This window comes from Schistocerca serialis, chromosome 5 (genome assembly GCF_023864345.2).
Source record: "Schistocerca serialis cubense isolate TAMUIC-IGC-003099 chromosome 5, iqSchSeri2.2, whole genome shotgun sequence".
In the NCBI taxonomy this organism is placed as follows: domain Eukaryota; kingdom Metazoa; phylum Arthropoda; class Insecta; order Orthoptera; family Acrididae; genus Schistocerca; species Schistocerca serialis.
Genome location: NC_064642.1, coordinates 315,289,468 through 315,314,255, shown reverse-complemented (window position 1 = coordinate 315,314,255; position 24,788 = coordinate 315,289,468). Strand labels below are relative to the sequence as shown.

Sequence of the window (24,788 nt, the reverse complement as noted above, 5' to 3'; positions counted from 1 at the left end):
ATTCATGTTAACAGGAAAGAAAAGAGACTGATAGGTAATCTATATGTGGCACAACAAGTACAAGTAAGAGTAGGAGATAAGATGACATAAGGCTTTAAAATTGGAAGGGAGCTCTTTCGCATACTCTGCTCACATATGAGGTCTGTTCAAAAAATTCCAGAACATTCGTGATTTCATACCAAGGGTGTGTTGAAGTGAATACAGTCAGCATCCCTGCACATGCTTTTGTTTAATGTGTAACTGCAGGAAGTTTCATTGTTCTCTGTCTGTTAGTTATTGTTCATTGTGGTATTGAGTAGAATGTCGTGCCACACAGTTTGAGAATTTCGAGATGGCAGAGAGAGAGGAGCAATGCGTCTGCATTAAATTTTGCATGAAACTCAATAAAGAATTTACAGAAATGCACCAAATGATGCAGGAAGACTATGGTGATGAGTGCTTAAGCCATACCCAGTGTTATGAATGGTTCACATGGTTTAAAAATGGCCAGATGGAAGTTAAAGATGACCCTCATTCAGGACACCCTTTGACATGTATTGAAGATGCTCATGTCAGGGATGTCAATCACAGACTGACTGTCTGGAACACATCATGTTGCCTCCAAGTTCCTCCCAAGGCTCATGAGTCAAGACCAGAAATATCTTCACCTTGCAATCTGTGAAGAGCTTTTGGATCGCAGAAAGATATGTTCCTTTAGAGAGTCATGACTGGTCATCAGATGTGGAGTCTACGGTTATGATGTTGAGACCAAGGTTCAATCTTCATAGCAGGTCAGGAAAGGTTCTCCAAGACAGAAAAAAGCTCCAGGTCAGGTCAAATGTCAAAGTTTTCTTTGACTTTTGGGTGATTAGTTCATCATGAATTCATGCCACAGGGACAAAATGTTGATCAGTGGTACTATTAGGATGCATTGCGACACCTGCAAGAAAATGTGAGAAGGAAATTACCTGAAATGTGGTGAGACAATTCATGACTCTTGCATCATGATAATGCACCTGCACAATCATCCCTGTTTGAGCGTGACTGTCGCACAGAAAACAAAATCACTGTGGTACCTCATCCTCCGTACTCTCCAGACCTGGCCCTTGCAGACTTTTTTTTATTTCCAAAGTTGAAAACCCCATTGAAAAGACAAAGCTTTGCAACAATAGACAAGATGAAAGAAAATTCGCAGACGGAGCTTCGCGCGATCCAGCGGGAAACATGCCGAGACTGCTTCCAGAAATGTAAATAGCATTGGGAGCAGTGTATCAGTTGTGGAGGAGAGTACTTTGAAGGAGACCATGCACAATAAGTAAAAGGTAAGTGCAGAAAAAATGTATGGAAAAAGTTCCAGAATATTTTGAACAGACCTTGTATATTTCGATAATTTAGTTAAAAACCGCTTCCAACAAAAGAGTGTCTGACAGCTGCAGAGAGGATAATCAGATGTTTCAGATTTGCTGTGGCATGGTATAACTAAGTGAAAATGGAAAGGCAGTTAACAATATGTTAAAAGAATGGACCTCAGCAATAAGAAATATGGAATGAAGATAAATATGAAAACAGCCAAGACAATGTTTTTTTTCCTTTGTTTTTTTCAAAGCAATCAAGGAAGATAAAAATGAAAACTTGTGATGAGTCATTGGATCAAATCTAGAAGTACAGGTACCTGTGATGATAAATAGTGAGTAACATGACATGTAAGCAGGATATATAAAAACATGGATAGCTACTGCAAAAGAAAAGTTTTACAGGAGGAGAAGTACTGTCTGTGGTCCATGAAATAAACAGTTAAGAAAACAATTAATTAAATGTTTTGTGTGGAGTGTTTCCCTCTATGATGCCAAAACATGAACACTCTGAAGGAGATATGAGAAATGCTTAGAGGCTTTTGAGATGTCAGTTTGGACAATAATGAGTGTGAAACAGACAGATAAAATAAAGGATAAGGTAGTTTTACACAGGGTGAATCAGAAAAGCAAATACTGGGAACAATTATGAGGAGGAAAAGAGATTGGATTAGATAGTAGATGACAAGAAGTCACATAATGAAGTATTTAGTAGAAGGAATGGTGACTGGGAAGAGGAGCAAAGAAAAAAGAATATCCCAGATAACTGACAACACAGTATAACTGCATCACATACAACTATGGAAAGGATGGCGTGAATATGAAAGGATTAGAGAATACTGAACTTGCAGTGACAGGCCCGCCTAATGGGCAGAACACAATGTCATCATATCATAGCTGAAGATACATGTTGAAGTACCTGTAGTTATCAATAGATAAGTTTGGAAATGCAACAGTAAAATACCTTGTTCATTAATGAAGAGACTATTTTATGAGTTACAAGCTACTATTCTAAGTTTTGCATATACCAATGCTAGGATGGTTCCTTGCAAGAAGGGTCTTCCATTTAATTTGGACAATAGATGCCTTGTCAGTGACTGTGATGATGAAATTGCATCAGAGAACTGGATTACCAATAAAAAATGGAGAACCCTTCAGCATACTTATGTAGCACACAGTATGTATTAGCACATTATTGCAAAGCTTTAAAGTTTTTATGAAGAGTTTCTTTGGTTATGTGATTACTTACAGAATTTTGTGAGCATTTTTTTCAAAGTTAAAATTCTTTTAGCTCTAGGGATGCTACTGAACAATGTTACTCTGTATGGCAGTACTGAAAGTACCCAGTATTGAATACTATTTGGGTGTTTACGACCCCAAAAAGTCAGATTAAAAAAAGACAGCAAAGCAATTCAAGGGTGGGCTGCTGGATTTATTATCAGTAGATTCGATCAACAAGCAAGCATTAAGGTGATGCTTCATAAAATCAAGTGGGAGATACTGGAGGGAGAATGACATTCCTTTCAGAGGATACTGTTGAGAAAATTTAGATAATCAGCATTTGAAGCTGATTGCACAATGATTCCACTGTTGCCATTTTATATCTCATGTAAGGACCATGGAGATAGGATAAGAGAAATTAGGGCTTGTACGAAGATATATAGACAGTTGTTTTTCCCCTGCTCCATTTGCGAATGGAACAGGAAACAGAATGGCTAGTAGTGATTCAGGGTACTCTCCGCCACACTCTATATAGTGGCTTGTGGAGTACATATGTATATGTAGATGTAGATGCTATGTACATGGACATTCACTTCCAGTCTGCTGCAAATAGTAATGTAAGTGACTGTATGTGACAGTCCTTTGATGTGTCAAAAATAGTAGTTATGAATCAGTATCTCCGTGTAATTGACCAGTTACATCTAGGAGCATTTAAATTAATTTCTTATCTTTCTTTCAAGGGTACTGACATAGTATGATTTAAATAAAAAGAATTGAGTTGAGTTAAAAGGGTCTCGAATTGTGACAACTTCAAAGTGCAGTTGAATACATGCACTGTGTGGCAGCTTTTGTGTTTAGCTCCTACTAAAACTAAACAGTTGCATAAACTCTTTATCTTAAATAGTAACAAAAAAGCTACATTTAATAGCATGAATTCACTGGATATCTCTCCTCCGTGGCTCAAATTCAGTGACATGCATAATTATGTGTGTTTCAGTGAAGATATCAACACAGCTTTCTTTCATAAGGGATATTTGCCCATTCTTCCAGCATATCAAGCTCAGAAGCTTCTTTTTTCTCTGTTTGTATGTCAAGTTTGTATTTTTCAAATATTTCACCAGTAATGCCAACACACCAGAATGTTATGAGCTGAACTGTAGTGTATTGTGCCTTTTTCCCCTGGAATGGCTCTCAGCTTTTTTTCTTCAACAGTACCAGAACTCTTTCACTCCATTCCATGAACATAAATGTGAATAGATGGTGAGTAATATGAAATACAAACCTGTTGTTAGTTTGCTTTCTTTGTCTGTTATCCCTGTATACACCCACTTTGTTCCAATGTTAGGTGGTAGTTATAAATGTGTTAAGCTTGCTTCAGCTCATCACTCATATTGCTACTGAGCATTTTTTTAGCTGCTGAGTCTGTAATCCAAAGCTTTACTGCCTAATAACTACAAAATGTTTAAGTTTCTAACATTTGACGTTATTTTGCATTTTAGTTTCAGTTTAGTTGTAAATTTGCTTAACAATGATCTTGCATCTTTTGATAGTTGCATAATGTAGATTTATGATTTCTCATATTATTTTGTGTTGACCACTTTTTTTTTTGTTTCCTCTCTCGTTTAAGCTGTGAGACTATCCCGGAAGACTTCTTCAGCACAGCCTGCAGGTAAATGTAATTAGCAAATGATGTGTCTGACCAAGCCAAGATAATACCACTTGGGGACACAACGTAAGTGACTGTTATACTGATTGTTTGACCATGCATGATACTCATGACCAGACTTATTGGTGTGAAAATTGATTGAAGTGATCAGTAATAAACACAGATAAATGTTGTCATAAGTAATTCAAATAATAATCCAGATGGCAGGAACACTGTTTGGTTGTTGGTGCAGTCGCAAAAAATTGTATTCATGATGCCCTTTGTCAGGAATTGGGACATGAATCATAATCAGAGAATATGCATGAATCCACAAGTTATTCAAAATTTCCAAATATAAGTTCATTAAGATTTCCAATTATAAGTTCATTAAAATGTTGTAATGAAAAAAAAAAAAGAAAGAATATAGTGTAATCAAGAGTAGGGAAACTATAGTGAAACCAAGAGACACAATAAATGGGAAGAATGCCAATACATGATGACATAAGAGGAGTTAGCAGAAAATACGACAAATAATATTTTTGGGAGTTCTTACTGAAAACATATCTGTCAACAACATATTAATAGAAAGAGTATGGAGAATAATATTGCCACAGAATAGATATGTCAAATGATTGAAAATATTGGGAGGAATAGGCTCCTCTGATATAAAAGACTTTCACTTGATCAGGCCAGACTATATGTTGCTTGCATTGTGTGCTGTATAAGAGAAGCATTGTAATTTCCAACATTTTGATTTGCACCAAACTATACTATTATGAGCTGACTTGGTGAAGCTAGTGGTACAAACCATTCTTATAAGCTTTACTGTCAGCAGCTCATTATTTTGACATATTTCACCTGCCAGCCTGGGTAACTACAGTCAGAGCTCTACAGTTCTTCTTAAGCCCTCCATTTATGGCAACAATCAATATATAAATTCATTCTTTAGAGAACTTCCTTGATTTCTTTGGATGCAACATTATAAGCAAACTTGAAGAGCCCATGTATGTGGTGTACTTGTAAGCACGTTCTATGACAACCATGTCTTTATACGATAATGTCCTAACTGTGCTGGTAGTTTTCTGTTTTCTAGAAATAATTTTTACATTCATGAAAGGTAATAACACAATTTGCAGAAGAAAAAAGAATGCTTTTCATGTTTGTCTGATTTCTCAAAATTGCTAAGATAAGTGTGGAACTTCAGTTTTGAATGGGTGAGGTCCATTAAGTCTGGGAGTCATGATCTATGGATATTATCTGTAACAACAGTGTGTAAGTAAATGTTCTAATATTTGAGTTTACCACTGCAATTTGGGTTACTTAACATTCTGCTGTTGCAATCCTGCTCCTCCACAGCAACATTGCTTTCAAAGCAGCAAGCACAACAAAAAGACAATGAGGCACTTAAACAATGAGTCATTACACAAACAGAGTTTCAAATGGCATTATCAAACCAATGACCTTCATCACAGGCATTGGATTACAGCTTTTGAAAGAGAATTAAGTTAACTGAGATGTAATGTATGTTTTTTGTTTCTTATGGGTCTCAATTAAGAGTTTGAGGCAGTAGTTAGTAGATCCAAATTCTGTTGTTCTTCTCAATATACCTGAATGATGATATTAATTATAAGCACATTTGAAGGATATGAGTGACAGTGACCAGTAGTGAGCTGCATAGTAACAAACTGGTTATCAAAATCATTGACACTGTAAGCAATAATGAAAGTTCCAGCAACAGTTCACATACTGTTGATATTTTTTGTTGATTTCATGTGTTTAAATTTATCTGTAGGAAACCAATCCATTTTTACTCACTTTTGCCATACCTTCCTTGATCTTTCATATTTTGTGTTTACTATAATTTGAAGTACAGCATGGAAAATAAAAGAGAGAATACTGACAATCACTTGGTGTTCCTGCCACAAAGGTTGAAGGGTAGCTATAATTTACTATAGCTGTGTGTTGATGGGTGATACTTTTCTTTTTCACTTTATTGCATTTAATTTTAATGTAGCTGCTCATGAAGTAGAATGCTATAGTCACTCTTATGCTTTAGTGTGATAGTTCACAGTTTCATTGCTTTAAATGGATTTGAAAGAATCCCTTTCCTTTTAATAGCACATCCTTGTAGTAGTATTGGCTTATTATTTTACTTCTGCTACAAAATAGCTCATTCGTGTTGTAATTAATAATAAGTTTCCTTATCTTAACAAAAGCTTGCAACTTCTTTGTGTATATGTGTGTTTTCTTTAGAAAGTAATATTTGTGTGTACAAAATGTTTAGAATTATTGAGATATGTAGTTATACATAAAATAGACGTGAAATTCTCTCTCTCTCTCTCTCTCTCTCTCTCTCTCTCTCTATCTATCTATCTATCAATCAATCAATGTTCACCTATTAATTTCAGAGGAGTCACTAAATCATCTCAGTGGCAAATCATGAGCGTTTTTTAGTTATTATTTGGGAGAAATTGTAGTAATTGAGATGTTTTTTAATAATTATTGTACAAATATTATGATATCAATAACCCCATCATTTTGCAACTCCTTGCATCGAACAGAAATTTTGGTTGATGAGAAAACTGTTAAAATTATGGAGACAGAATGGCTGGCCAGTACTTATTTTCAAGAGACAAAAAGCCTAGTTTTGTTGATAGGTAAATTTAAAGCAGGAGATAGTAATGGCAACTTTTGTAACTTCTATGTTCCTTCTTCAGGGAGAAAAGAAAGAGTAGTTCGAGAATCTTGACAAAAAAAGAGGTCACTCAAGTCCCAGTTTGAGAGCAGCACAGATGTTGTCCCTTTCAATCTAGGGGCAGGTTACTCAGACACTAGGTTGAGAGGGGCAGCATTTGTGTCCCCCCCCCCCCCCCCCCCCTCCCATCTGCCCCCTTCTCACACCTCTCCAACCTTCCATAAACAATGCCTTTTTCTGAGGAATGAATATACACCAGACATTCCAAAAGCTAGATTTACTGTTTTCTACAGTAAGTGCTTTTATCATTTTGTCAGCAGTACTATGAATTTTGTTTTATGAAGATAAGTACCAGCTAGTCATTTTACAGTTTCTGTGAATATACAGACAACTGATTTTTCAAGTTTTTTATGAGGGGCAGTCAAATGAAAATTGAACACTAGCCACAACAGGATCATGGAATGGTTCCATTTAAGATATAATCACCATATGCTTAAGACGTTTATCTGATTTGGAGATGAGACAATCAATTCCTGTTTCATAGAATGCGGTCAGCTGCTAATGGACCTACAACACCACCCACTCTTGCACCTCCTCATCTGTCTCAAACTGACATCCACGCATGTCTTTCTTCAGGTCACCAGAGGTGACAAAATCACATGGCGAAAGATCCAAGCTGCATGGAGGATGCTGCAGAGTTTCCCAATCAAATCGCTGAAGCATAGCCTTCTTCCAATTGCCAGTGTTGAGGGCAGGCATTATCGTGTGCAAGGATGGTTTCATCCAATACATTCCTAGGTGATTTGACTTTATGGGACATCTCAGTTTCAGCAATGTTTCTTCATAACACTGTGCATTGATTCTGGTTCCTTGCTCAAGGATCTTGATGAGCAGAGGGCATCTGCAATTAAAAAAGGAGGTTGTCATGAACTTACTGGAACTGATGTGAATAGCTTTGGATTTCTTTGGCTTGGGAGATGTGGGTTGCGTTTGTCGCTTGCCCTCGGGCTGTCAGAGTGCTGTTGGACAGAATCATCCTGTTGCATGATAACTTCCACCCCCACACTGCAAATCAGATGGAAGGTTATGCTTCAGTGATTTGATAGGGAAGCACTGCAACATCCTCTGTACAACACTGATCATTTACTGTATGATTTTCACATCTTTAGTGACCTCAAGAAAGACCTTCATGGACATCAGTTTCAGACAGACAAGGAAGTGCAAAGGGGGTGGGCTTGTGGACCCATCAGCAACTGACCACATTCTACAAAACAAGAATTGATCATCTCGTCTCCCAGTGGTATAAATATATTAATTTGTGTGGTGATTACTTTTGAATGGGACTAATCCATGGTCCCATTGTGCGAGTGTTCGGTTTTCATTTTACTATGCCATATAAGCTATTAATTATGATGATCAGTTTAAGACTTTTTCTCTTCAGTTGCTTTACATAAAATTTCTGTATCATATCTTTTATGAAGAGAAAAAATATGTTTACATAAGGGGGGAACTGAATAGTTTGACTTTAATGACTGACGGATGGAATTTTAGATGCCAGTGAAGTCAGTTTTGCTTCACATAGATCATGAAAGGGATGTTTACATCAGAAGTTTAGGAATTTGATGGTTCACTGATTCAATGCCCAGTAGTCTGCAAACATTGAATCTCTTATTCACAAATGTTTATGTAGGACATTACAATGAAGTGACAGAAGTCATGGGATACCTCATAAGATCGTGTCGGACTTCATTTTTCCAGCATAGTGCAGCAACTCAACGTGGCAAGGACTCAACAAGTCATTGGAAGTCTCTGCAGAAATATTGAGCCATGCTGCCTCTATAGCGATCCATAATTGTGAAAGTGATGGCAGTACAGGATATTGTGCACAAACTGACCTCTCGATTATTTCCCATAAATATTCGATGGGATTCAAGTTGGGTGATCTGAGTGGGCAAACCATTTGCTTGAATTGTCCAGAATGTTCTTCAAACCAACTGCAAACAATTGTGGCCCAGTGATGTGGCAGACTAGCATCCATAAAAATTCCATTGTTGTTTGGCAACATGAAGTCCACAAGTGGCTGGAAATAGTCTCCAAGTAGCTGAACATAAATATTTTCAGGCAGTGATTGTTTCAGTTGGACCACTCCATGTAAACAAAGCTTGCCACCATTATGGCGCCACCACCAGCTTGTACAGTGCCTTGTTGACAATTAGAGTTCATGGTTTGATGGGATCAATGCCACACTTGAACTCTACCACCCACTCTTACAAACTGAAATTGGGGCTCATCTGACCAGGCCACAGTTTTCCTGTCACCTAAGGTCCAACTGATAGAGTCACAAGCCCAGGAGAGCTGCTGCGGATGATGTCATGCTGTTAGAAAAGCCATTCGTGTCAGTCGTCTGCTACCACAGCCCATTAACACCAGATTTTGCTGCACTGTCTTAAAAGACACTTTGTCATATGTTCCACATTGATTGCTTGCAGTTATTCCACACAGTTTTGCTTGTCTGTTAGTCCTGACAACTTTATGCAAACACTGCTCCTCTCGGTCATTAGGTGAAGGCCGTTGGGCACTGTGTTGTCCATGGTGACAGCTAATGCCTGAAATGAAGCATTCTCGACACACACTTGATGCTGTGGATTTGGGAATACTCAATTCCCTAATGATTTCTGGAATGGAAGGTCCATATGTCTAGCTCCAACTACCATCCTGTGTTCAGTCTGCTAATTCCTGTCCTGTGGCCATAATCACACCAGAAACCTTTTCACAGGATTATCTGAGTACAAATAACAGCTCCACCAATGTGCGGCACTGTTGCACCTTGCATATCTGACACTACCATCACCTGTGCATATCACTATCCCATGAATTTTTCACCCTTGTGTATTTGTAGCAACCTCAAAAATCTACCAAATTAAATTGAATTCAAAAAGTAATGGCTGATGGCTTGCTTTGTTGTGTGAATATCTAAATAATCTAGAAATAATAGTTGTATAATATTTAACACTGTATCATCCATTTAGAGTAGAGACAGTACATTTCAGAATAAACGTTTCTTCTTCAGTAACTCTCTCTTCTCTTTATCTATTTTTCTGCCTCATAATTGATTTTTGGTACTTCAAAAAATTACTTGTTGCAGGCAACTTTTTCATTTCTCTCTATTTTTAATATACTTCTTTCCTTTTGAGATTCATGTGTAGGAATAAAATTGGATTAATTATAAACTAGAAGAAAAATTTACTTAGTCCATTACAAAAATTAAAGAAAGAACTGTTGTTGTCTACTTCATGTATAAGAAACCTTCTGCAGTGCTTTTTGTATTGGGGTCTACAGAACTACAACCAGCTTTCATTCTTATAGTAGACTCAGACTTAAATGGAAATTCTTTGCTTGGTTTTGGCTCATTATATTTCAGTAAGGTTCAAAATTTGAATCAAGTAGCATCTGAGAAAAAGTAAGAAAATGAAACAAATGCTAGAAGATAGTTTTCAAATTTTGGCTAATTTTAGCTTGCTACAGACTGATATCTCGTATGCAATTAAAATCATTGTGCAGATAATGAATGCCACAGGTATTAGATACTTGTAAAGTGGATTGTAGCTGGCACAAATCTTCAGATTGCTCTGACATTGAAGCTGAGTCAGTTGTTCCATGTCAATATAAAATTTCAGCTACAAATAAAGTCATGGTCACATGCGTGCTAAAAACTAAAGGAAAAACATTTCTAAATGATTAATGGAAAATCTCATACAAAGATGTGAAACAAATACTAACAAAGAGATAGAGGGGCTGGCCAGTACTTACCTCAGCTCAGTACAGCTGATAGATACACACAAAACGGAACCAAAAATTTACGTTCCTAGCTTTCCGAACAAATATTCCTTCATCAGGGAGGAGAGAGGGGAAAGAAAGGGAAGAAGGGAAAGTAGATTCAGTTACTCACAACCCAGGTTATGTAGCAACAGGGAAAGGAAAACAGGGAGGGTAGCAAGGATGGAAGCATGGTTGTCAGAGGGAAACCAAAGATATTCTACTGTAAGTACTGTGGTAGCTTCAAACCAAAGAGGATGCATACAGAAGTAAAGAGGTATATAGTATAAAGAGAAACACAACTATGTAGGATGAAAAGATGTGTGAATGGCTAAAGAGGAAAGGGAAAGAGGAGAAGACTGAAGAGTAAATGGGAGTGAGGTGGTTTAACGTAGGTTCAGTCCAGGGGGATGGCAGGATGAAAGGTTGTGTTGGAGTGCAAGTTCCCATCTCCGCAGTTCAGAGGGACTGGTGTTGGGTGGGAGAAGCCAAATGGCACATACAGTGTAGCAGGTTCCTAGGTCCCTAGAATTATGCTGGAGGGCATGCTCTGCTACTGGGTATTGGACATCTCCTAGGCAGACAGTTCGTCTGTATCTGTTCATGCGCTCAGCCAGTTTAGTTGTTGTCATACCGATGTAAAAGGCTGTGCAGTGCAGGCATGTCAGTTGATAAATGACATGTGTAGTTTCACATGTGGCCCTGCCTTGAATTGTGTATGTTTTACCAGTAGCGGGGCTGGAGTAGGTGGTTGTGGGGGGATGCATGGGGCAGGTTTTGCAGCGGGGTCGGTTACAGGGGTAGGAACCGCTGGGTAGAGAAGGTAGTCTGGGAATATTGTAGGGTTTAACAAGGATGTTACGGAGGTTAGGGGGGCGACGAAAGGCAACTCTAGGTGATGTGGGGAGAATTTTGTCAAGGATGATCTCATTTCAGGGGTTGACTTGAGAAAGTCATATCCCTGGCGGAGTAATTTGTTGATGTTTTCGAGGCCAGGATAATATTGGGGGACAAGGGGGATGCTTCTGTGTGGTCTGGGGATAGGAACATTGTTGTTGGACGGGGAGGAATGTATTGCTCGGGAGATCTGTTTGTGGACGAGGTCTGCAGGATAGTTGCGGGATAGGAAAGCACTGGTTAGGTTATTGGTGTAATTGTTGAGGGATTCGTCACTGGAGCAGATACGTTTGCCACGAATACCTAGGCTGTAGGAAAGGGAGCGTTTGATGTGGAATGGATGGCAGCTATCAAAGTGAAGGTACTGTTGTTTGTTTGTGGGTTTGATATGGACAGAGGTGTGGATGTGAGCTTCAACAAGATGAAGGCCAACATCCAGGAAGGTGGCTTGGGTTTTGGAGAAGGACCAGGTGAAATTCAGATTCGAAAAGGAGTTGAGGTTATGGAGGAAATTAAGGAGTGTTTCTTCACCATGAGTCCAGACCACAAAGATGTCATCAATAAACCTATACAAGGCCAGGGGAAGCAGCTGTTGGGTCTTCAGGAAAGCCTCCTCCATGCGGCCCATGAAGAGGTTGGCATAGGGCGGAGCCATCCTGGTTCCCATGGCCGTTCCCCTGATTTGTTTGTAGGTCTGGCCTTCAAAAGTGAAGTAATTATGGGTGAGGATGAAGTTGGTAAGTGTGATAAGGAACAAGGTTTTTGGAAGATCTTCGGGTGGGCATTGGGAGAGGTAGTGCTCAAGGGCAGAGAGACCATGGGTATGTGGGATGTTTGTGTAAAGGGATGTAGCATCTATGGTGACAAGAAAGGTTTCGGGTGGGAGAGGAGTGGGAATGGATTTGAGGCGTTCTAGGAAGTGGTTTGTGTCTTTGATGTAGGATGGGAGTCTGCGGGTGATAGGTTGGAGGTGTTGGTCTACCAGAGCTGAGATACGTTCTGTTGGGGCTTTGAAGCCTGCCACAATGGGACGGCCAGAATGGTTCTCTTTGTGGATTTTGGGTAATAGGTAGAAGGTAGGGGTACGTGGCTCAGGTGGAGTGAGTAAGTCTATGGAAGCCGTTGTGGGGCCTTGTGAGGGACCTTGGATTTTTAGGATTTTCTGCAGCTCAGTCTGGATGAAGGGAATGGGATCCTGGGTAACAGCTTTGTAGGTTGAGGTGTCGGAGAGTTGACGCAGTCCTTCTGCCACATACTCCACACGGTCAAGTACGACAGTTGTGGAGCCTTTATCCGCCGGGAAGATGACACACATGATCACACTTACCAACTTCATCCTCACCCATAATTACTTCACTTTTGAAGGCCAGACCTACAAACAAATCAGGGGAAAGGCCATGGGAACCAGGATGGCTCCGTCCTATGCCAACCTCTTCATGGGCCGCATGGAGGAGGCTTTCCTGAAAACCCAACAGCTTCTTCCCCTGGCCTGGTATAGGTTTATAGATGACATCTTTGTGGTCTGGACTCACGGTGAAGAAACACTCCTTAATTTCCTCCATAACCTCAACTCCTTTTCGAATCTGAATTTCACCTGGTCCTTCTCCAAAACCCAAGCCACCTTCCTGGATGTTGACCTTCATCTTGTTGAAGCTCACATCCACACCTCTGTCCATATCAAACCCACAAACAAACAACAGTACCTTCACTTTGATAGCTGCCATCCATTCCACATCAAACACTCCCTTCCCTACAGCCTAGGTATTCGTGGCAAACGTATCTGCTCCAGTGACGAATCCCTCAACAATTACACCAATAACCTAACCAGTGCTTTTCTATCCCACAACTATCCTGCAGACCTCATCCACAAACAGATCTCCCGAGCAATACATTCCTCCCCGTCCAACAACAACGTTCCTATCCCCAGACCACACAGAAGCATCCCCCTTGTCACCCAATATTATCCTGGCCTCGAAAACATCAACAAATTACTCCGCCAGGGATATGACTTTCTCAAGTCAACCCCTGAAATGAGATCATCCCTTGACAAAATTCTCCCCACACCACCCAGAGTTGCCTTTCGTCGCCCCCCTAACCTCCGTAACATCCTTGTTAAACCCTACAATATTCCCAGACTACCTTCTCTACCCAGCGGTTCCTACCCCTGTAACCGACCCCGCTGCAAAACATGCCCCATGCATCCCCCCACAACCACCTACTCCAGCCCCACTACTGGTAAAACATACACAATTCAAGGCAGGGCCACATATGAAACTACACATGTCATTTATCAACTGACATGCCTGCACTGCACAGCCTTTTACATCGGCATGACAACAACTAAACTGGCTGAGCGCATGAACGGACACAGACAAACTGTCCGCCTAGGAGATGTCCAATACCCAGTAGCAGAGCATGCCCTCCAGCATAATTCTAGGGACCTAGGAACCTGCTACACTGTATGTGCCATTTGGCTTCTCCCACCCAACACCAGTCCCTCTGAACTGCGGAGATGGGAACTTGCACTCCAACACATCCTTTCATCCCGCCATCCCCCTGGACTGAACCTACATTAAACCACCTCACTCCCATTTACTCTTCAGTCTTCTCCTCTTTCCCTTTCCTCTTTAGCCATTCATGCATCTTTTCATCCTACATAGTTGTGTTTATCTTTATGGCTTCCCTCTGACAACCATGCCTCCATCCTTGCTACCCTCCCTGTTTTCCTTTCCCTGTTGCTACATAACCTGGGTTGTGAGTAACTGAATCTACTTTCTCTTCTTCCCTTTCTTTCCCCTCTCTCCTCCCTGATGAAGGAACATTTGTTCCGAAAGCTAGGAACGTAAATTTTTGGTTCTGTTTTGTGTGTATCTATCGGCTGCACTGAGCTGGGGTAAGTACTGGCCAGCCCCTCTATCTCTTTGTTAGTATTGGAAAAACATTTCTTCCTTTCCTGAAATATATTCCCCAGACATTGATGTTCTGTTCTCACCTGTCATCAATGTCTCTGTAAACCATCTTGAGGATAAAGCTCTGTATTGGTACCATTATATGGAGACTGCAGTTGACTGTATGTTGAGGACAATTTGCAGCATTTTCTCTTGTAGCTCCATTCAACGTGTCCACATGTTATTTCAGTAATTCCTGCACAATATCTTTGCACTGTGTCATGACCGAAGGTAAGCAAACAGTATGAACAATAGATTGCATATATTTGAATTTCTGTGTAATAAACAAGACACCATATCTTAAGGCCATAAGAAAGACTGACTATGGGGACGATTGACTGTACTGGCCTTGTAGCATCAACTAAAACAGCCAAGCTGTGCTGGTGCTATGAATGGCTGAAAGCAAGAGGAAACTATAGCAAAAAATTTTCCAAGAGCATGCCGCTCTACTGTGTAGTTAAATGATGATGGCACCATCTTGGATAAAATGTTCCAGGGGGTAAAATAGCCCCCCATTTGGATCTCCAGGTGGGGACTACTATGGAGGATATAGTGATCAGGAGAAACAAAAACTAGCAATCTACAGATTGGAGTGTGGAATGTTAGAACCCTTAATCAGATAGGTGGGTTAGGAAATTTAAAAAGAGGTACATATAGGTTGAAGTTAGACATAGCAGGGATTAGTGAAATTTTGGTAGCTGCAGGAGGAACAGGACTTCTGGTCAGGTGAGTACATGTTATCAGTACAAAATCAAATAGGAGTAATGCAGGAGTGGATTTAATAATGAATAAGGAAACAGGAATGTGGTTAAGCTAATATGAACAGTGTAGTGAATGCATTATCATAGCTAAGATATATATGAAGCCCATGCCTACCACAATAGTACAAGTTTATATGCCAACCAGCTCTGCAGATGATGAAGAGGTTGAAGAAATGTATGTTGAGATAAAAGAAATTATTGAAATAGTTAAAGGAGATGAAAGGAATTTAATTGTGATGGGGAATGGAATCCAGTAGTAGGAAAAGGAGGGGAAGGAAAAATAGCAGATGAATATGGCCTAGGGGAAAGGAATGCAAGAGGAAACTGCCTGGTAGAATTTTGCGCAGAGCATAATTGAATCATCACTAACACTTGGCTTGAGATTTATAAAAGAAATTTGTGTGTGAGGGAGAGGTTAGAGACACTGGAAGTTTTCAGATTGATTGAATAATGGTAAGACAGAGATTTAGGATCCAGATTTTAAATTGTAAGACATTTCTAGGGGCAAATGTGGACTCTTACCACAATTTATTGGTTGTGAACTGTAGATTAAAACTGAAAAAAAACTGGAAAAAGGTATGAAATTAAGGAGATAAGATCTGCATAATTTGAAAGAACCAGAGGTTGCTGAGAGTTTCAGCGGGAGTGTAGGGCAATAGTTAACTGGAGCAGGGAAAGAAATACAGTAGAAGACAAAGGGCAGTTTTAAGAAATGAAATAGAGAAGGCAGCAGAACATCAAATAGGTTAAAAGATATGGTGTAGTAGAAAACCTTGGATAACACAAGAGATACTGAATTTAAGTGATGAAAGGAGAAAATATAAAAAATTCAGCCAAGTGAAGCAGGCAAAAGGAAATACAAATGTTTAAAAACTGAGATTGACGTAAAGTGCAAAATGGCTAAGCAGGAACAGCAAGAGGATAAATGTAAGGATGTAGAAACACATATCATGAAGGGAAGTATAGTTACCACCTATAGGAGAATTAAAGAGTCCTTTGGAGAAAAGAGAAGTAGCTGTAAGAATATCAAAGGCTCAGGTGGAAAACCAGTCTTGAGCAAAGAAGGGGAAGATGGAAGGAGTACATGTAGAGTCTATACAAGGAGATAAACTTCAAGGCAATATTATATAAAGGGAAGTGGATGTAGAGAGAGATGAGAAGGGAGATATGGTACTGTGAGAAAAATTTGATAGAGCTCTGAAAGATATAAGTCAAAACAAGGCCCCAGGAGTAGACAATATTTCATCAGAACTACTAATAGCCTTTGGAGAGACAGCCATCACAAAACTCTTCCATCTGGTCTGGTGTACAAGATGTATGAGATAGGCAAAATACCCTCTGACTTAAAAAAGAATTTAATAATTCCAATTCCAAAGAAAGCAGTTGCTGACAGGTGTGAAAATTACCAAACTAGCAATTTAATAAGTCATGCTTACAAAATACTAACATGAGTTCCTTACAGAAGAATGGAAAAACTGGTAGAAGCCAATCTTGGCGAAGATCAGTTTAGATTCTGGAGGAATGTAGGAACATGCAAGGCAATACTGACCATACGACTTATCTTAGAAGATAGATTAAGGAAAGGCAAACCTATGTTTATAGCATTTGTAGACTTGGAGGAAGCTTTTGGCAATGTTGACTGGAATACCCTCTTTGAAATTCTGAAGGTAACAGAGGTAAAATACAGGGAGTGAAAGGCTATTTACAAGTTGTACAGACACCAGAGAACAGTTGTAAGACTCCAGGTGCATGAAAGAGAAGTAGTGGTTGAGTAGGGAGTGAGACAGGGTTTTAGCCTATCCTTGATGTTATTCAATGTGTACATTGAACAAGCAGTAAAGGAAACTAAAGAAATTTTTTTGAGTAGGAGTAGAAGTTAAGAGAGAAGAAATAAAAACCTCAAGGTTTGCTGATGACTCTGTAATTCTGTCATTGACAGCAAAGGACTTGGAAGAGCAGTTAAATGAAACGGACATTTTCCTGAAAGGAGGAGATAAGTTGAACATCAAGAAAAGCAAAACAATGATAATGGAATGTAGTCAGTTTAAATTGTGTGATTAGATTAGAATTAGGAATTAGATTAGGAAATGAGACACTTAAAGTGGTAGATGAGTATTGCTATTTGGGCAGCAAAATAACTAATGATGGCTGAAGTACAGAGGATAAAGAATGCAGACCGGCAGTGGTAAGAAAAGCATTTCTGAAGAAGCGAAATTTGTTAACATCAAATATATATTTAACTGTTAGGAAGTCTTTTCTGAAAGTATTTGTTTGGAGTGTAGCCATGCGTGGAAGTGAAACATGGATGGTGAACAGTTTAGACAAAAAAAAAGCCTTTGAAATGCGGTGCTACAGGAGAATGTTGAAGATTAAATGGATAGACCACATAACTAATGAGGAGGTACTGAATAAAATTAGGGAAACAAGAAATTTACTGTGCAACGTCAACAAAAGAAGAGCTCAGTTGATAGGACACATTCTGAGACATCAAGGGACCAGCAATTTAGTATTGGTGGGAAGTAGGGGGAGGGGGGGGGGGGGGGGGGGGAAGGAGGGGGTAAAAATCATAGAGAGAGACCGAGAGATGAATACAGCAACCAGATTCAGAAGTATGTAGGTTGCAGTAGTTATTCAGAGATGATGAAGCTTGCACAGGATATAGTAGCATTGAGAGCTGCATCAAACCAGTCTTTGGACTGAACCCCAACAGCAGCAGCAGCAACAACAGCAACAACAACAATAACACTCACACACACACACACACACACACACACACACACACACACACACACAGGGCCATGCACCTGTGCTGATGTCACATCCAATATTATTGTAAATGCCAAGGGACCCGGGTTCGATTCCTGGTACTATGAAGAATTTTTCCTTGGTGGCAGAGTTGGTATTTAATGCATTCAGCCTTATAATGTCAATTGAGAAGCTATTTGAATGAGACGTAGCAGTTCTGCAGTCTGCAAAATTGGCAGTATGGGTGGGAAAGTGGTTTGTTGACCCCATGGCATTCCATACCATATCAGCATGATGCTGCAAATTAGAGGATGACAAAGTGACCCGTCAACATCCCTTGGACTTTGCTGGCATGAACAAGGGGCTTGTAATAACATTAGTATTGCATCACAAAAGAATTAATAAACAGTCTCAAGAAAGAAGCCATAGCATTCCATGACCATAAACTTGGTAAAGCACATAATCCACTGTTTGGTACACAAGAAACGAAAAGAATAAAACTTATTCCATGCAACTTAAGTAGAGATGAAAGTGGATCATGAGAGTTAACTATACATTTATGATACCGTTAATGGGACAGTGGATGTTAGCATCATCCTAGCCATGAATTGGTTGTTTCACATTTGTCCCAGTCAAAGAAATGACAAAAAAATCGCTGCTCATGCATTTCTTTGAGGAAAGAACCAAGCTGGATTGCCCTCAAAGGTGGGACATTCTGAACTCTTTTCACAGATGTTGGCTATAGAGTTGTGTCCTTGACCTCTTCCTCTCTCTGTCACGTCCCCCTTCATCTTTGTCTCCCCTTGGTCTCCAAACAAGTGGGTGCCTCATGGGGTCTGAGTGACGTGAAAATTTCATGTTCTTTCTCTTGTGTCTATTGGCAGTACTACATGTTATTTTCTTCCAAATGATATGTGTGTAAGTAAAATCAGTATTGAAAACAGACACCACTGAATGTGGATTGAATCGGGAAACAAGACATTCAGACTTAGCCTACAGCTTTTAAGTTTAGAAAAGCTTCATGCTTGGAAATGAAATAGACAGAAAATGAAATGGGTGACATGTCTCACTGGCAAAGAAATGGAAATATCTGTCAGAATATGATCAGTTAGGTCCTAATAATCTATTCCTATGATCCTGTTGTTATTTCAGTTCATCTCCATTGCCATATGTTATACACTTTCTTACATCAACCCATCAAATTATTAAAGACAGTTACCATTATGTGATCACTTAGCAAGAACAGAGTCTTTGTTTCATATTGCCTACCAAGAATGAATTTTGATACAAACATTGTATGGAAATGAAAAATATTCCCAACAGAATTAAGTGGAAATAGAGAATGATCTAATAAATAAATTTTATTTGAAGAGAGGAATGACAATTAAATTCCGAAATGAGATGAGGAAATAAGACATTTGGAATCAAGATAAAAAGAATGAGAAATAATAATAAAAAAAGAAGCAGAGCTCCAATACATTATCTGTTTATAACGACATGTTTTCTACATGATCCAGCAACATAAGCCACAAGTTTCTAACCCTGATGTGGAATATACACTACTGGCCATTAAAATTGCTACATCTAGAAGAAATGCAGATGATAAACGGGTATTCATTGGACAAATATATTATACTAGAACTGACATGTGACTACATTTCCATGCAATTTGGGTGCATAGATCTTGAGAAATCAGTACCCAGAACAACCACCTCTGGCCATAATAACGGCCTTGATACGCTTGGGCATTGAGTCAAACAGAGCTTGGATGGCATGTACAGGTACAGCTGCCAATGCACCTTCAACACGATACCACAGTTCATCAAGAGTAGTGACTGGCGTATTGTAATGAGCCAGTTGCTCGGCCACCATTGACCAGGCGTTTTCAATTGGTGAGAGATGTGGAGAATGTGCTGGCCAGGGCACCAGTTGAACATTTTCTGTATCTAGAAAGGCCTGTACAGGACCTGCAACATGCGGTCGTGCATTATCCTGCTGAAATGTAGGGTTTCGCAGGGATCGAATGAAAGGTAGAGCCACGGGTTGTAACACATCTGAAATGTAACGTCCACTGTTCAAAGTGCCGTCAATAGATGTGTAACCAATGGCACCCGGTACCATCATGCCGGGAGATACGCCAATATGGCGATGATGAATACATGCTTCCAATGTGCGTTCACCGTGATGTCACCAAGCACAGATGCGACCATCATGATGCTGTAAACAGAACCTGGATTCATCTGAAAAAATGACATTTTGCCATTCGTGCACCCAGGTTTGTCGTTGAGTACACCATCGCAGGCGCTCCTGTCTGTGATGCAGTGTCAAGGGTGACCGCAGCCATGGTCTCCGAGCTGATACGCCATGCTGTTGCAAATGTTGTTGAACTGTTTGTGCAGATGGTTGTTGTCTTGCAAATGTCCCCATCTGTAAACTCAGGGATCGAGACGTGGCTGCACGATCCATTACAGCCATGCAGATAAGATGCCTGTCATCAAGACTACTAGTGATACGAGGCCATTGGGAGCCAGCACAGCATTCCATATTACCCTCCTGAACCCACAGATTCCATATTCTGCTAACAGTCATTGGATCTCGACCAACGCGAGGAGCAATGTCGTGATACGATAAACTGCAATTGTGATAGGCTACAATCCGCCCTTTATCAAAGTCGGAGACGTGATGGTACGCATTTCTCCTCCTTACATGGGGCATCACAACAACGTTTCACCAGGCAATGCTGGTCAACTGCTGTTTGTGTATGGGAAATCGGTTGGAAACTTTCCTCATGTCAGCACGTTGTAGGTGTCGCCACCAGTGCCAACCTTGTGTGGATGCTCTGAAAAGCTAATCATTTGCATATCACAGCATCTTCTTCCTGTTGGTTTAAATTTTTCACCTGTAGCATGTCATCTTCGTGATGTAGCACTTTTAATGGCCAGTAATGTATTAAGAACAATATCTAGAAGTCATGTAAAATTGAAAATAACCTATGACAGTACTGGAACAACATTAAATATAAACAAATGTTACATGAAGGATGTGATTCAGAATGTGTCACTTTAAGTGACAAAATAACATTGAAAAAAATGAATGAATGTATATATCTCCGATACACCTGCACTTATCATACTGAAGCATATAGTTTCTCTGTGGTAAAAAGGAAACCTGAAAAGTATGTTTCGATCAAAAGAAGCAGCACTGGGATAGCAAGGAATATAGTAGAGTTAAGAAAATCAACTGCAAGGCTCTACAGTTCCAGTTAGGAGAGAACAGCAAATAAATATTACTAATAAGTGGCACAAAAAAAAAGGAAAAAAATCAGAAAATCGCACTCACTTTCAGTTTACAGTAGCACTCATTTTCTTGTATTAAGTACTCTCTCTCCCACCCCCAACACCCCCCCCCCCCCTCTCTCTCTCTCTCTCTCTCTCTCTCTCTCTCTCTCTCTCTGCCCCCAAACCTCCCCCCACCTCACCACCACCACCACCACCACCACCACCACCCTCTTTGGTGATACCGATAATTTAAGAATGGTTATTTAGGCAGACAAAAGTGAGAGGAGGAAATGACATCTACACCTGCATCGAACAATTGTGAAATCCATGTCAGAGGATACTTGCATCGTACCAGTTATTATGGGTTCTTCTTGTTACATTCACGTATGGTGTGTGGGAAGAGACTGACTGTGTAAATATCTCTGTGCACACTGTAATTAATCCAATCTTGTCCTCATGATCCCTATGGCAGTGATATGTGGAGGAATGATCATTTGAAGCCAGTTCTTGAAACTTTGTGTGTAGGCATTATTGGGGAAGTTCACGTTTACACTCTTGTGTCTGCCAGTTCAGTTTCTTCAGCATCTCTGTGACACTCGCCTATGAGTCACACAAACGTTCGACCATTCATGCTATCCTCCTCTGTATACATTCAATATCCTCCATTTGTCCTATTTGGTATGGCACCCACACACTATAGCAGTATCGTAGAATGACTTTGAATTTTGAGCAATCTCCTTTGTTGCATTTTCCTAGTATTCTACCAATAGACCAGACTCTGCTACCTACTTTACCTGTGACTGAGGCTGTGTGATTGTTCCATTTCCTATCCGTAAAAAGTGTCACATCCGCGTATTTGAATGGGTTAACCAATTTCAACACGTAGATACTCTCTCATAGAATATATGTTTTTCATTTTGTGAAGTGAAGTGGACAGTTTTACATTTTCGAACATTTAAAATAAGTTACTAATTGTTGCACTACCTTGAAATCTTATCCGGATCTGACTGAATATTTGTGCAGCATTTTTCAGACAGTACTTCACTATAGATAACTGCTTCATCTGTGATAAGTCATAGGTGAGTATTAATAGTATGACTGGGTTCACTGTTAGGGTATATGAAGTGATCCTCAGCAGCAAAAGCAAAGTACAAATAGTTCTGTAACAATAATGAATCCTCTGTGTAAAATAAATGATAAATAGAGAGAAGGAAGTGAGGTAGTTTGGGAAAGGTTGCAGGGGAGGGGGGGGGGGGGTAATTTTTGGTGATATGGTGCGCTCAGCATGCTCAGTTTTGCAGTTCCCAACAAACAATTTGGTTATGGCCGTCTGGTTAGCAGTCATACACGCAAACAAAACAGTACAGAGGATATACAACATGGTTTCTTTTATCCTTGGCCCTACCTCTGATCATATACTTAAGCTCAAAGTAAGTGTGATTTTCTGTTCTGTAATGTGTATGTGTGTGCCAACCATTACTCTTCTATCAGGAGGTGGATGCTTTTATGAGCTGTTGTTTCAATCTTGGAATTTCCATTATGATGAACTCTCTCTCTCTCTCTCTCTCTCTCTCTCTCTCTCTCTCTCTCTCTCTCTCTCTTCCCCCCTCCCCCCCCCCCCCCCTCCTCTCCATCTCTATATTTATAATGTATTTTTAGTAGATTGAACATATACACTAGGTGAAGGCAGAAGCTTCTACGACCACAAATGACAATTATTGCTTGACTGATACATGGTGTTAATTGTAATTACAGGAAGTTCAATTTAACTTTCTCCCATTTCCTTTGTTTCCAGACAAGAAGTTAATGATAAAAATTACATTTCATGTTATGTAATTCTGTCGGAGGATACAAAATAGCTTTTGCACCTAGGAAAAGTCAGTAGGTAAACATAAAATTCATGCATGTGATAATCAATCATGATAAAAACAATAGTAAATTATAAAGCTATCAAAGAAACACAGCACTTTTGGCATAAAATATTTGAAAAGTTACAAAAAGTACAAATAGATTATGTAAACACATAAAACTGCTACCAGTTACATTTTTTGAAATAGTTATTTATTATTCCACGAGCTGGTTTTCAGATCCTCTCAGGCTCAACTTCAGAGGGCTTTCCAGAAGTTCCACATTTATGCTGATGAATTAAAGCATGTTTCATCTTCTTGTCACAGAGCTAGCACCCAGCATTATGCCTTAAATAGATATGTAATTCTGGAGAACTGTCTGAAGATGAGACTGAAAAAGTTTGAAAACTGGTTCACGGAATAATAAATAACTATTTCAAAAAAATTGACTGGATGCAGTTTTGCGTACTTAAATTGAATAAACAGTCACCTGTTATAAAACATCCGTAATGGATAAACATAACAAATAAATTAGTCAGTACGCTAGGATAACAAATCAAAAAGATATTAACTGCTTAAGTCATGATTAAGACTGGATGATGAATATGAAAAGAACCAAAATGTAGGGAAAACTGATGTTTTATGAATGATCAGAAACTTGGTTGTTAGTGATAGACCACAAGCTAGGACTGGACAATGATAGGCCACAAAATTGGCAATGACCATTTCAAAGGAATCAATCCACCATTCTCCTAAACTGATTTAGGAAAACCATAAAAAACACAAATTAGAATAATCAGATATGGATTTGAGCACCACTCCTGATCAGATATGGATTTGAGCACCACTCCTTCCAAATGTGAGTCCAGAGCCTTAACCACAGCTGCAGTCAGGATTTGAGTTCAACCTTTATAAAACTATCTTGAAGATACTAAGTATTGATGGAGGGGGGGCGGGGGTTTATTTGCAGTCTGTAGTACTTTACATCACCGAATGGACAAAGTAGCATGATTCTGGTGTGGGTACAAATAAGTATCATCAACAATACCAGTTGCTGTAACTGCAGACACTTCTAATGGCAGACTCTCATTCACAAAGCTGTAGAGAATGAAGTCATACTTTCTTCAGCACACTCCATGCATGGAAAAGACAACCTGGAATTTTCAAGCTGCCTTTGTTGTGCATCAAACTGCTGTATCTATTTGTCATACCATTATAGCCCCTGGCCTTTTAGTTGACTTGAAGCGATGTAATATGCATAACACGCCTATCTTCTTTGATTTTATGTCACGATGTACAGTTTGTACAGATTTTGTTAAACATTAATTTTGTAACAGCAGTATTATTTTGTTGATGAGTATCTCATCATTTTGTAAGAAAGGTAAAGTTCATGTGTAATCCAAACAACTAAAAAGTCTGTTGATGTCAACATGTTACTAACCTACATAAAAAAACTGTATTATTTTAGATACAAAAAAAAGAAAAAAGTACTTAATATACCACAACTGTAGTGAAACATGTCTGCGCAATAAACAAAACAAAAAATAGTATTCTTGTAAGAATTTTAATTTCTTTATAATTTCTGCAAGCATGTGAACAGAACT

At 39.4% G+C, this 24,788-nt stretch overlaps 1 protein-coding gene across 7 annotated transcripts in view; it reads left to right on the top strand.

Annotated features, from left to right (window-relative positions):
- Positions 1–24,788, top strand: part of LOC126481541 (protein NDRG3) — a 529,080-nt gene that overhangs the window by 492,998 nt on the left and 11,294 nt on the right. For 5 of the 7 annotated variants that reach the window (XM_050105365.1, XM_050105367.1, XM_050105366.1 and 2 more), the window contains one exon: positions 4,180–4,221. The exons of 1 other annotated variant lie outside the window; for it this stretch is intronic. In XM_050105365.1, coding sequence (XP_049961322.1) covers positions 4,180–4,221 — 42 coding nt within the window. Of the gene's footprint in view, positions 1–4,179; positions 4,285–24,788 lie in introns of all 7 variants that reach the window. One more of the 7 variants, XM_050105364.1, reaches the window with a different exon arrangement.